This window comes from Lactuca virosa, chromosome 7, assembly GCF_052849685.1.
Source record: "Lactuca virosa cultivar CGN04683 chromosome 7, Lactuca_virosa_CGN04683_v6, whole genome shotgun sequence".
NCBI lineage: Eukaryota > Viridiplantae > Streptophyta > Magnoliopsida > Asterales > Asteraceae > Lactuca > Lactuca virosa.
The window spans coordinates 8,686,183-8,700,821 of record NC_136432.1 but is presented as its reverse complement, the minus strand read 5'-3'; the positions used below and the strand labels follow the sequence as shown (position 1 = coordinate 8,700,821).

The 14,639-nt window shown below is 43.6% G+C and overlaps 1 protein-coding gene across 1 annotated transcript; it reads left to right on the top strand.

Annotated features, from left to right (window-relative positions):
* Window positions 1–977: 977 nt before the first annotated feature.
* LOC145126378 (uncharacterized) lies at window positions 978–2,180 on the top strand. The gene has a single exon (XM_079061756.1). It carries the CDS (start codon window positions 978–980, stop codon window positions 2,178–2,180), a length of 1,203 nt encoding a protein of 400 aa, XP_078917882.1.
* Window positions 2,181–14,639: the final 12,459 nt, after the last annotated feature.

The following is a 14,639-nucleotide window of genomic DNA, read 5'->3' as shown; positions in this document are numbered from 1 at the left end:
CGCCATCCGTTTGTGAGATCAAGAACACAAACTAAAAGCACGAAAGTGACAAGTGAATGGCGTCCAACGACAGTGAGGGACAACAAGCAAGTCCCATACGTCTCATGGCAGCGTTGGGCGAAACACCACCGCCTACAGCGGTCAGCAGAGCCGCAACAGGCGAAGGAAGCTCAACAGTAACCACTGAAGGTGCCCCACAACCGCCAGTTCACCAGCCAAGAACAACTCCGGCGGGGCCATTTCCAACAACGTCCTTTCAAATGCCACCATTCTTCGTGTCGCCATTGCAACAAGCACAACCGGTTCACTCAGCGATGATTCCACCAGGCCACGTTTTCAACATCCCATCGTCGTTTACAGCGACACCACCATACCAGGTGACAAGCGGGCAGAATTCAATGCTTTCAGTACCACCGTTGGCACAAACCATGATAGCTCATACGCCACCTGTTTATTCACTAACCGACACATGGGCCGGACCAACCATTACCGCTAACAATAACTTACAGCAGACAACAACGGTTAGTCCTATGAACCCTATACACCCTTTCTCCTCCAGTTACTCCCTCCAACTACCATTCCAGCCGTATCCCTTTTACGGACCAAGCCCTGGCTACCACACGCCGCCACCATATGGCTTAAACACACAATATCAACCGTTGGGAGCGTCCACCACCTCAGGCCACGAATGCCTTTCCCGTAGTGTGACGTCCCCGTTTGTCAAAGAGTTGCTGGACTACGAAATACCAAACACAGCCAAACTACCGACGCTCAAGACGTATAACGGCAACACCGACCCGGATAGCCACATCGACACATATGAATGGACCATGACGTCATTAAAGCTTGATGAAAGGTTTTGGTGAACGTATTTCCCAACTACACTCGACGGCAACGCCGGCACGTGGTTCAAGACGCTACAGCCGGGCAGCATTTCCAATTTTGCGCAGCTTAAGTATCTCTTTCTTACCAACTTTATGCAATTACGCAAGTACAAGGGAGACTCTCATTCAATCATAGGCTGTAAGCAAAAAGAGGGTGAAACTGTACGGGAATACTTCACAAGGTTCATAAACGCCACGTTAGACGTGTCGGGGCATGATGAGGGGCTCATAGCCGGTGCCTTCACGTGGGGGCTTTTGCCAGGTCCTTTATCGCAAAAACTCATGGGAAAGAAGCCTCTAACACGGGCCGAACTGAACGAAAGGGTGGAGCGATATTTGAGACAGGAGGATGGTGAAGCAGCAAAACAGGCCTACTTGAATGCAATGACTACCAGACACCACAACCCGGGACACACAGATTTCCGAGGGGGAAGTAGGCACTACGGCCAGGCGAGAAGACCACAGGCTCGGTTCCGACCGTTTGCCAGGGATGACAGGCGTGGCCGTCGCCCGGAGGTGTACACGGTGTTGGAGAAGCAGCAGCCAGCCAAATCGCCAAAGAACCGGTACTGCGAATACCACAAAAGTAAGACGTACGACACATCTAACTGTTCGGTTTTAAAAAAAGAAATGGAAGAGAAACAGCTTAAAGGGGACCTGGTGGAAATAGCACGAAGCCTGCGTGCCAAGTTTGACGCTGAAAACGCTAAGAACATACCTCGCGAAGGAGCCCAACCTAAGGAGATATTCATGATACGGAGTAAGAGAAGCAGGGGAGAGCAACAAACGGAACAAGGGACCATCAGAACCCCGATGCGCACGGTCACATTCTCTGTTCAGGACCCTCGCCCGGAGGGATGGAGGGGCGATGACCCGCTGGTAATCCGAGCCTCCATCAGGGATGTAATCATACACAGGGTCTACATTGACACAGGAAGTTCGGCGGACATCATTTATGAGCACTGTTTCCGGCTTCTCCCAGATCGCTGGAAAGACAACCTACGGCCCGCGACGGGGAGGCTAATTGGGTTCACCGGCCATAGCCTATGGCCGCTAGGCACAATTCACCTTCCCCTGACCATAACCAGCCATGATAAGCAACAAAAGAAAATTGCCCTGATTGACTTTGTGGTCATCCGACATGCGGCGGAGCACAATATTATTCTGGGGAGAACAGTTCTCTTAAAATTAGGAGCGGTTCCATCAACCATGCATGGAATTATGAAGTTCGACACCCCAACGGGCGCAACCACGGTACTGGATGGACCCCGACCAGCCGGTCAGTATTGGATGTGATCTCCCGAGTCGTGTAAGAGGGGCGTTGGTCGACTTGCTGAAGCGGTATAAACACGTGTTTGCATGGACCCCCACGGATATGGTGGGGGTACAAAGGGAAGTCATTGAGCACAAGCTTGTAATTAAACCAGGAGCAAAGGAGGTTAAGCAAAAGAAGAGGGTCCAGGGTGGGGACCGTAATAGGGCAATCAACGCCGAAGTGGCCAAACTAGCAGAAGCTGGAATAGTAAGGGAAGCAATATTCCCGACATGGATCGCCAACCCAGTCATGGTCCGCAAGCAAGATGGGTCATGCCGAATGTACATAGACTTTTCCGACTTAAACAAAGCATGCCCTAAAGACTGCTACCCCCTCCCAGAAATTGACCAGAAGGTAGAATCATTGCAAGGATTCAAGCTGAAGTGTTTTTTAGATGCATATAAAGGCTATCACCAGATCTTGATGAGCAAAGAGGACGAGGAAAAAACAGCTTTTTACACGGACCATGGCACTTTCTGTTACACTAAGATGCCTTTCGGTCTAAAGAACGTCGGGGCTACATACCAGCGCCTAGTTGACTCGATCTTTGCTAAACAAATTGGGAGAAACATCGAAGTATATGTGGACGACATGGTGATCAAGAGCCCACACGAAGACAAGATGCTACAAGACATCGAAGAGACTTTCCAAACCCTAGAGAAGGTAAAAATGAAGCTAAACCCGGCTAAGTGCACGTTTGGGGTGGAAGAGGGGTAGTTCTTAGGGTATTATGTCACCAGGCAGGGCATCCAGCCCAGCCCGACCAAGGTGGACGAGCTCATTGAAACGCCAACCCCAGGCACCCTCAGGGACGTGCAGGGCCTAAACGGGAAGCTTACAGCTCTGAGCAGGTTCGTCTCAAAATCCGCTGACAAGGCCATGCCGTTGTTCCACACGTTAAAAGGCTGCATCGAGAAGAGCAACTTCCAGTGGACGAACGAGGCAGAAGTAGCGCTTCAGAAAATCAAGGAGGCATTACACGAGTTACCCACGCTGGCCAGTCCCGTCCTGGGGGAGACGCTGCAAATGTATTGTGACAACCCGAAATTTCTAACTTGTACGTTTTTCATTTTTATCAAAGTTAGCCTTCATTTTGCTATCTTATAACGAAATTGTGGGTCTATACGAGTGTTCTAGGCTTAGTATAACCTGGATATGAGTCTTAGGAAGGGTTAGAAAGTGAGGCCGCACACACATCATAAGTGTTCTTCGTGTTCTTCATCCTTTGAAGGTGTGCGGCCGCACACATATCATGTGTGACCGCGCACACCTCTTTTGGCCCTAAAATGTACTTAAACACTCCTTTAAGCATAGCAACGGCCTAAAACACCTTCTTAGGATCATCCCCAAGCCTTGGAAAATCGATGTGGGCACATTTAGGTGGGAGTGTACGGCCGCACACAGGCCTGGCCGCACACTCTGGCCACACACAGGCCTGGCCGCACACTCCTGGCCGCACACGTGTCCTGACCACACACACAGCCGCACACTCACAAAACTTCATGTTTTGTGGCCTTACACTCATCCTAAGGGTCCTACACTCATTTGGGGACTTCATAGGTATTAGTAACACTTGATTCTAAGTGTTCTTATGTCCCTAGAGTGTTTTCCCTATGTCTATTAGTGTGTTATATGCTAATGGTATTCCTACATGTGTAATTACATGTTAACTAGGATTCGTTGTGCTCACAACTCCATCCGACACCCGACGATCCTATATCGATCTTTCATCCGATTCATTCACTTCAGGTGAGTTCATACCCCTGAATCAACCTTTTAAATGATTTTAAATGCTTTTATGGGGGGATACAAGTTGAACTATAGAGTTATTATATCAATCACATGTGATTAATAACTGTATAGCAAATAGATTTTTGCATGTTAAACTGCTTTATCCAGCTAAAGGTTTTCAAATCTCTTTTAAAGTGTGAATATCCTTTTTAGATTATTAAAGCTTTTCCAAAGGTTTTACCAAAATTTCTTATATGCTTTTATATTGTAAAATGCATGTCTATATATGTATAGTTATATAAGTAATGTTTGAAGGACTTAGGAAGGCTAGCTCGCTCTAATTCCTTTTCCTTGTTTGGATGTGGCTTTAGGGTATCGGTTATCCGTCCGAAGGTCGTTTAAATATTAGTTATATATCATGTATACATATATGGTCATAAAAAGTTCTATCAGCCAGTTCATTTCCTTTGGGTAGCAAAGGCATCCAGATAACCTCTCAATTAAACTATAATAGGTATAGTTTAGAAACCAACCATAACTTTCATGAAGGAGAACTTAGTTACATCTAGATTCTAAAAACTTATACTTTTAGTAAAAGAAAGGTTTATAGAAATCAAAACACGGGATACATCCTCATGACGCGGATTTCACCGTTGTCGAGCGGTAACCAGAGTCTCCTGGAGGGAGAGCGGGCATTGTGTGTATAGATCTATACGGAACAGACACTCCCACATCCTGACTGCTAGCTACAGTCCCGGCTGACCAAGCCAAGGGGTGACAAATGTCACATTCACTCCGACGCCAGCAGGTCGTCAATGTATTCGATTGTCAATCGGTATGGTTACGAGTATCTCTACGCTTACCTTATAATTCATGGCTTTAAGGTAATACGTATTATCACGGTATTTTCTATATATGAAACCTTCATAATCTATTTTCCTAGTTATACACTAGGCTACATTATAAACCTTTAAACCAACCCACATAGGATTAAAGGCTATTTTAGACTCTCCGAGGCATGTTGTTCATTCAATACCACCCTGGAGTCTATATTTTATTCTTTTAGACTCTCCGAGGCGTGTTGTTCATTCAATACCACCCTCGAGTCTGTATTTTTATTCTTTTAGACTCTCTGAGGCGTGTTGTTCATTAAATATCACCCTGGAGTCTATGTTTATTGGCTTTTAGCCAGCAGTGTTACTGCTGAGGTAAAAATATTATTTTCCCTATTACTTTTGATTGTGATCTGCTCACATATTCTTTAAAAGTATAAATCATATTTTGATAATGATAGTACCTTTAGGGGGAAAATGTTTCTTAAACATAAAACAAATGGGTCTTGGTAGAAGACTGCTTTTAATAGAGATACTCCTTGGTTTAAACATAAAACAATTGAGTCTTGGTAGAAGACTACTTTTATTAGAAAATATAGGATTTTCTGGAAGGAATTCTAATACTCTGTAAATTTTAATCACCATCATTGTGTGAGTTTATTTTGAAGTAAAACACGTATTAATACCAATGTCATTAAATACTTATGAACTCACCAGCATTTAAAAATGCTGATACTCGCTTTCAAAATAACTTGTATTCTCAGGTCATCGATAGACAGGTACACTCCGGGAGCTTTTGCGAAGTCAGCCTAGTACCGAGCTGCATCTTATGTTATTCTCTGTATTTACTTTCGATGTTGTTGCTAAATGTAACCTATGTAAAATTATTACTATTAATGCAATGGTTGTTGTACTTTGATTACTATACTACATATGTTGTGATACTTAACATGACGTCCTCCACCCCAGAACGTTTCCGCCGTTCCGGTTTTGGGGTGTGACAGATTGGTATTAGAGCATTGTTTATAGTGAGCTTAGTATATCAAATCATAAAAGATATACAGCCTATAAATGCATTGGGATAAAACACTTTGACCAAGAATTATACTTTAAAATATAACCATATTTTACAAAAGTATAAGAACATCCAGAATCTAAACACCCGAACAAAGTATCACAAGAAGAATAAGAATAAAAGTCCTTGGATGTTGACCATTACCGTCAAACCTGGGCAGTTATGTAATCGTAAGCTGGAATAAATGTAACCTGATCAACTACATTTATTCGAGATGCGACTAGCGTGTGCTTGGGAGTGTTGGTGGTGTTGCAACAAACCTGAAACTTACCAAATAGGAATGCTAGAGCCAAACATAAAGTTTAAAATACTATGGGAGTATTTTAGGATACTAAAAGACTCACAATAAACCCAAAAGCATGTTCATAAGATAAGAATCAAACATGTAATTAAAATACCATAGGGGTATTTTAGGAACCATAAATAACCTTGCGTGAGAACTAAAAAGACCCTTATTGATAGACCTATGATTACAAAGTGTATACTTCCAAGATTATATATAGTAAGGATCTCATAGGCTAAGAATGTGTGGTTTCGCTCTACTTCCTTTTCCTTGTTTGGATGTGGATATAGAGTAGTATCACATATTCGAAGGCCTATCAGATCTAAGTTATATATGATTTGTGTATGCTGTGTAATTGCAGCAGGACTCGATATGCATCACCCAGTGAAATGTTTTAATAATCTCTTAGGATTCTTTAGACATTTCCATTCTCGCACGAACCCTTTTAGAAAACCTTATCCACTTCAGTAATCGGCAGGAGAGTCGATACAGACCCAGAAGAGGTTCATTGAGAAGATTTCCATTCAGGAAATAAATGAACATGGACAAGACTATTGAAATCACCATGTGCCTATGCCTTTTAGGGACATCGGTGGGAAATTCGCCTGAACTTCCGAGATTCCAGTCATCCACCATGAAGTGATGACACTCAGAGTCAGAATCAGAAGTAAGGCGGAGCAGAAATTCAATATGTCTGCAAGAGAAGAAAACCCTAGGAAAATACCCGGAGAAAACCAACGCCGGTTCCAGTCAAGGATAAGAGGTGGACAGAGGGAGCCAATACATGGAGCCCGAGGAGTGTCTTTTCCTCGTTATCATCACGCTAATAAATCCATAAAATAATACAATTTAGTGAGTTAGTGATTACACTACTCACACTATGTGCTAGGCAAATCGTCTTTCCCGTCGCAAGTAATACGAATAGATCGGATCTAAAAACCTCGATTGAGTGTGTTTAGCCATAAGTTTTTCATGAGCCCTTTCTTCTGTGATCCTCGTTCCGAACTTCTCTCAAATCTTTTCAAAACCAGAGAGTGAACCTCTCCAGTATGAAGATAACTTAGTAGGAATGACACCCTTTTTATGGCTTTCCGATACACTTACTCCTACCCTGTTACCCAGACTGCATCATAGGGATGTAGGTCGACGCTCAGATAATCATAACTCAAAGCACGGGAAAATTTATGCCTATCTTAGTAAAGAAAGATACGTCCAATGTTAACCATCGTCTCTCATCAGCTTGTGTTCCTTTTCATGTAGAAAAAACCATGCCTCCAAAGAAACGTAACCAACCCGCTGGTAAGACACCGGTCCTTCAATTCGATGAAGCTACGTTCCGAGCTGCAGTCTCAGCAGTCGTAGCAGCTGTCATGGCTCACCTGAATGCTAACAACGCCGATGTTAGCAAGAGCCCTATCGGGAATCCCGATCTTAGCAATGGACAGCAGCAACCAACACCCGTGTACCCAGCCACCCAAGAACCCCAACCAAATCCATTGAAGAGAAAGCTTAAGAACGAGGAGGGAAGCACCTCGACTCAAGGACCTTCCAAAAGGCAACGAGCTGAGGTAGTCAATACCCCTGTCAGCCCTTCCATCTCGACTCCAAGAAGACCATACCTAGGAAACCTCCCCCGCTGCAACAAGTGTAACTGCCATCATCATGATATCTGTCGAGAACTCTCTTGCGTTAGGTGCAACATGAGGGGCATACCGCTCGCTTCTGTAGAACCCCGGTTGAATTCATTACATCAACCACCAATGTTGGGACCAGTCCAGTATGCCATTTATGTGGTGAAATTGGGCACTTCAAGAGGGACTGTCCAACTGAAAGAAATGACAAGGGCGCAGGAGGAGTCTAACCCTAATGCTTAGGGGAAGCATCAAGGAACCCGGTAGAATTTTGGTACGCCTCTCGATCCTGAGTAACTAGCCGAAAACATTAAATAATCAATTCTAATTGTAATTACTCCCTCGTTAAGGCGAAAGTCGCAACACTGTTGTAAGAATTCAAAAATCCATCAGGTAAAGCTATGATGGCTTGATATATACGTTAAGGCCATTTATAATTAAGATTGATAGACCTCGAGTGAGTGATGCTGCCTTATCTCCTGTTCCTCGTTTGGTTGTGGATTTAGGGCGGAGTCGCTCAGTCAACAGTCCTTTTAACCTTAATTATACATGACTAGTGTATACTAGGCGATTATAGAGAGGCCTCGTGAGAAATCCATTCATGAAAAGTACATTATTCCGAAACATTTGGACCCCCTAGAGTTCGGCGTCAATTCTATCGGTCCAAGTATCCGCGATAGTGATACCATGGACAAAACCCGAGACGCTAAGAACTTGTGTGCCCCGTTCAGCACATGGTCCTATCGATCTTCATTCCATATCGTGTCGATGTTTGTTAAATTCGACACTGCCGTCAATCAGGGTTCGACTTGGTGCGACCATGGGAAAAAATTCCTAGTACTGTGTAAAGAGAACTTTCACCATAGCCTATGCGTCAAATAAAGGTTCTTCCGAACCTAATAAGAAAACCTAATGCGATCCGTCAGTCGTCTCTCTTATCCAAACCTTCCAAAGTACCCAGGAGAAGGGTACCACGCGCTGTTAACCAACCCCTCTTTAGTCATTAAAACCAGAAGCGAAAGGCACCGCAGATTCTCCGGAAGACAACAACCGCCCGAAACCTACTCAATAGATCCCCCAGAAAGGCCATCCGCACCGCACAATCAAGTTCGTGAATCAAGAGAAAGAACTCATGGGATTAACTTACTACTACTGAGTATATGCATGAGAGTGGTATATAATTTAGATCGATAAGATTTAAGATGTGTGCTTCCTCCCTACTCCCTGTTCCTCGTTGGGTTGTGGGTCTGGGGTGGGGCCACACATCTGAACATCCTGTCAATCTCAATTATATACGACTTGCATACACCGAATATCAGTGATTAAGCAGAGTATGAGGTCTACTACGAACCTTGTAATAAGAACCTTCATCCCATCCCATAGAAAAGGAGCTGGAGTCAAGAGAACCACTGTGGGAAGCTACTAAAAAGATCACAAATTCGAAATTTATTGTCATCCCGGTTAAGCCAACATAGTAGCTAACACCCTCAGTTAGGAAAAGTAACCCAAGTCGTAAGAGTCAAAACATTGACTACGACCATCCATTCACGCTTAACCCCACAAATTAAGCATCTCAGTAGTGAGCCCAGAAACCTGAAAGCCGTGACAGGTTAAACCCTGAGGAGAATGGATGAAGAAATTAGAGGTTCTCTGTAGCAGAATCCATTTCTACCTAGATTAGATCTAAAAGGAGAATCCCGGTAACACCGGAAGAGTAGTTGCAAGGGATACTCGCACTACTCAGGCACTTCGTCCATCCAGTTACAGACGAGTAGTGCCTAGGACACGCCGCCTCCTCATGCGAGAAAAGTCACCGTCGCCCTGTAGACGATAGACTGCATTCTCCGAAGTTAATACTAGGACGCTAAGAACCACATAACCACCTCCGCAACCAAGAATACTTGAATAAGTAAAATGGTATGTTGCGTTAAGCCTTATAACCCGGAACATAAAAGATTGTAGACTAGACACCAGTCTAGGTGTTAGTCGGTGGGTTATGCAAGAACACGCGCTGCCTACAAACTGGAGGGAGCCAACTCATTGTGAATAGGGCATGTCGTAGAGATTTGTTGGACTACTAGGTGTCCAAGGAATGCTATCCCTAAAGAGATGGTAGAGCCACCTCCTGAAATAGTCCAACACTCCAGAAAATCTCTAAGGGCTAAGATAGCCCTGACCAGAGACTGCTATCCAGGAAACAGCGAAGCGAGTAAGAGAATAATTCTTTCCAGTTAGGAATCATACTGTGAAATCATCTATTAGACAATGATGAAAATTTAAATTTTCTAAGCATCGTCTGGTAAAACCCTCTATCACACCGACGTTGAGAGTTTCCGTTAGAAACACCTCAAGAGTCAGAAGTGCAGGTCCATTTTGCACTAGGTCGAGATAGATGCCACATAACCAATAGGTACCAGTGTATAGCCATTACCTCCGATGATCCGGAAAACCTCCGAAAGCCAATCAGTAGGAGATACGAATCCGAAGACGACCTGAGCCTTCTAAGAACCAACCCGGGAACTACACCCTCAGTAAGAGAGAACTTTTGGAACTTCAAAATGGCGATCACGCCAGTGATGATCTCACCATAGAAGTACATTATGTTCTAAATACTGAAACATCCTATCTTCCTAAGAGCTTAGGACCACCTGAGATTCTTGATAAGAATTGGTCCAGCTTCCGTCAGACCTCGGCTACTTTAGGAATTCCATAAATTCCACCCTAGTCTATTCACGTCTCCAACATGGACAAAGTACTTGTCCGACGTGACGCGTATAATCCCACTCATCGAGATAGAAATCTTTGAGAACCGAAACTTCGTAGAAGAACCTGTAGAAATCATGGACCAAGAGGCCAAGCGAACGAAACGAATCCGCATCCCAAATCGTGAAGGTTCACTGGAACGCCAAGTGTGGACTGGAGTCACTTGGGAGCGCGAGGACCGATCGAATAGGAAGTACCCTCATCTCTTTACTCGATTGTTCATACCCACTTCCTTGCCTAAACTCTAATTTCGGGACGAAATTCCCTATAACGGGGGGACGATGTGACAACCCGAAATTTCTAACTTGTACGTTTTTCATTTTTATCAAAGTTAGCCTTCATTTTGCTATCTTATAACGAAATTGTGGGTCTATACGAGTGTTCTAGGATTAGTATAACCTGGATATGAGTCTTAGGAAGGGTTAGAAAGTGAGTTGCATCACAAAATCGGGCCAAACACACCAAAGAAGGTGTGTGCGGCCGCACACCCGCGTGTGCGGCCAGCCAGCCGCACACACCCTCCAGCCTCACACTCGACCCTATATATTGAACACTTAGCCAACCTTACACCCCTTTTCTCCCACTCCTTCAAAGATGGAACTTTCTCTCTCTAGAATCTTCATCCAAGAACACTCTAAGGCCCTAAAAAACATGAAGTACTCCACCCTTCAGCTTGTTATATTGGTAAGACACCTGAATCTAAGCCTAAAACTCATAAGTGTTCTTCGTGTTCTTCATCCTTTGAAGGTGTGCGGCCACACACACATCATGTGTGACCGCACACACCTCTTTTGGCCCTAAAATGTACTTAAACACTCCTTTAAGCATAGCAACGGCCTAAAACACCTTCTTAGGATCATCCCCAAGCCTTGGAAAATCGATGTGGGCACATTTAGGTGGGAGTGTACGGCCGCACACAGGCCTGGCCGCACACTCTGGCCGCACACAGGCCTGGCCGCACACTCCTGGCCGCACACGTGTCCTGACCACACACACAGCCGCACACTCACAAAACTTCATGTTTTGTGGCCTTACACTCATCCTAAGGGTCCTACACTCATTTGGGGACTTCATAGGTATTAGTAACACTTGATTCTAAGTGTTCTTATGTCCCTAGAGTGTTTTACCTATGTCTATTAGTGTGTTATATGCTAATGGTATTCCTACATGTGTAATTACATGTTAACTAGGATTCGTTGTGCTCACAACTCCATCCGACACCCGACGATCCTATATCGATCTTTCATCCGAGTCATTCACTTCAGGTGAGTTCATACCCCTGAATCAACCTTTTAAATGATTTTAAATGCTTTTATGGGGGGATACAAGTTGAACTATAGAGTTATTATATCAATCACATGTGATTAATAACTGTATAGCAAATAGATTTTTGCATGTTAAACTGCTTTATCCAGCTAAAGGTTTTCAAATCTCTTTTAAAGTATGAATATCCTTTTTAGATTATTAAAGCTTTTCCAAAGGTTTTACCAAAATTTCTTATATGCTTTTATATTGTAAAATGCATGTCTATATATGTATAGTTATATAAGTAATGTTTGAAGGACTTAGGAAGGCTAGCTCGCTCTAATTCCTTTTCCTTGTTTGGATGTGGCTTTAGGGTATCGGTTATCCATCCGAAGGTCGTTTAAATATTAGTTATATATCATGTATACATATATGGTCATAAAAAGTTCTATCAGCCAGTTCATTTCCTTTGGGTAGCAAAGGCATCCAGATAACCTCTCAAGTAGACTATAATAGGTATAGTTTAGAAACCAACCATAACTTTCATGAAGGAGAACTTAGTTACATCTAGATTCTAAAAACTTATACTTTTAGTAAAAGAAAGGTTTATAGAAATCAAAACACGGGATACATCCTCATGACGCGGATTTCACCGTTGTCGAGCGGTAACCAGAGTCTCCTGGAGGGAGAGCGGGCATTGTGTGTATAGATCTATACGGAACAGACACTCCCACATCCTGACTGCTAGCTACAGTCCCGGCTGACCAAGCCAAGGGGTGACAAATGTCACATTCACTCCGACGCCAGCAGGTCGTCAATGTATTCGATTGTCAATCGGTATGGTTACGAGTATCTCTACGCTTACCTTATAATTCATGGCTTTAAGGTAATAAGTATTATCACGGTATTTTCTATATATGAAACCTTCATAATCTATTTTCCTAGTTATACACTAGGCTACATTATAAACCTTTAAACCAACCCACATAGGATTAAAGGCTATTTTAGACTCTCCGAGGCGTGTTGTTCATTCAATACCACCCTAGAGTCTGTATTTTATTCTTTTAGACTCTCCGAGGCGTGTTGTTCATTCAATACCACCCTCGAGTCTGTATTTTTATTCTTTTAGACTCTCCGAGGCGTGTTGTTCATTCAATATCACCCTGGAGTCTATGTTTATTAGCTTTTAGCCAGCAGTGTTACTGTTGAGGTAAAAATATTATTTTCCCTATTACTTTTGATTGTGATCTGCTCACATATTCTTTAAAAGTATAAATCATATTTTGATAATGATAGTACCTTTAGGGGGAAAATGTTTCTTAAACATAAAACAAATGGGTCTTGGTAGAAGACTGCTTTTAATAGAGATACTCCTTGGTTTAAACATAAAACAATTAAGTCTTGGTAGAAGACTACTTTTATTAGAAAATATAGGATTTTCTGGAAGGAATTCTAATACTCTGTAAATTCTAATCACCATCATTGTGTGAGTTTATTTTGAAGTAAAACACGTATTTATACCAATATCATTAAATACTTATGAACTCACCAGCATTTAAAAATGATGATACTCGCTTTCAAAATAACTTGTATTCTCAGGTCATCGATAGACAGGTACACTCCGGGAGCTTTTGCGAAGTCAGCCTAGTACCGAGCTGCATCTTATGTTATTCTCTGTACTTACTTTCGATGTTGTTGCTAAATGTAACCTATGTAAAATTATTACTATTAATGCAATGGTTGTTGTACTTTGATTACTATACTACATATGTTGTGATACTTAACATGACGTCCTCCACCCCAGAACGTTTCCGCCGTTCCGGTTTTGGGGTGTGACATGTATCTTTTGACCTCAAACGAAGCAATATCCTCAGTATTAACTGTAGAAAGGGAAGGAGAGCAGAAGCCGGTGTATTTTGTAAGCAGCGCATTACAAGGGCCATAACTCAACTACCCCACCCTGTAAAAGTTAGTCCTGGCACTCATCTACACGGCACGACGACTAAGGCGGTATTTTCAAGCACATCAGATCGAAGTGCTAACAAACTGCCCCATCAAACAAATACTGCTTAAACCAGAGACGTTGGGCAGGCTAGCGAAGTGGGCAATCGAATTAGGGGAACATGACATAAGTTACCACCTGAGAACAAGTATTAAGGGACAAGCGTTGGCCGACTTCCTGCTAGAAATCCCAGACGAGGGGGGCCCTGCCAAGGAGAAAGTGTGGGCAGTTGAAGAAGCTCCGCTCGACAAAAGTTCGTGGACATTATATACGGACGGAGCATCCAGCAGGGAAGGCTCAGGGGCGGGGCTAATCCTGATTAGCCCAGAGGGGGAAGAAGTGACCTACGCCCTCCGTTTTGATTTTCACACATCAAACAATGAGGCGGAGTACGAGGCCCTGCTCGCAGGATTGCGATTAGCCAAGCAAATGGGTGCAAAGGCTGTAACAGCCCTGACGGACTTAAGGCTAGCAGCGAACCAGGTCAATGGAAGTTTCGAGGTGAGAGATCAGAGAATGGGAAGGTACGTGAAGATGGTGAAGCAACTAATCGAGTCGTTTAAGCAGTTCACAATAAGGCAGATACCTAGAAGCGAAAACAAGAGGGCGGATGCCTTAAGCAAATTGGCATCCACATGCTTCGATCACTTATCAAAGAAAGTCTTGGTAGAGGTGCTCCGAGAAAGAAGTATAGACGAACGGCAGGTGAATACCCTAACGACCACAGGACCGACGTGGATAACACCATTTAGGGAATACCTGCAAAGAGGGGTGCTCCCGGACGACCACGCCGAGGCCAGGAAGATACACATAAAAGCGCCCTCTTATGCATAAATAAATGGAGAACTGTACAAGAAAGGGTTCACGACGCCATGGC

What these genes read in the sequence shown, in the direction of transcription:
- LOC145126378 (XM_079061756.1), top strand. Translation starts at nt 978, where the DNA reads ATGCAATTACGCAAGTACAAGGGAGACTCTCATTCAATCATAGGCTGT.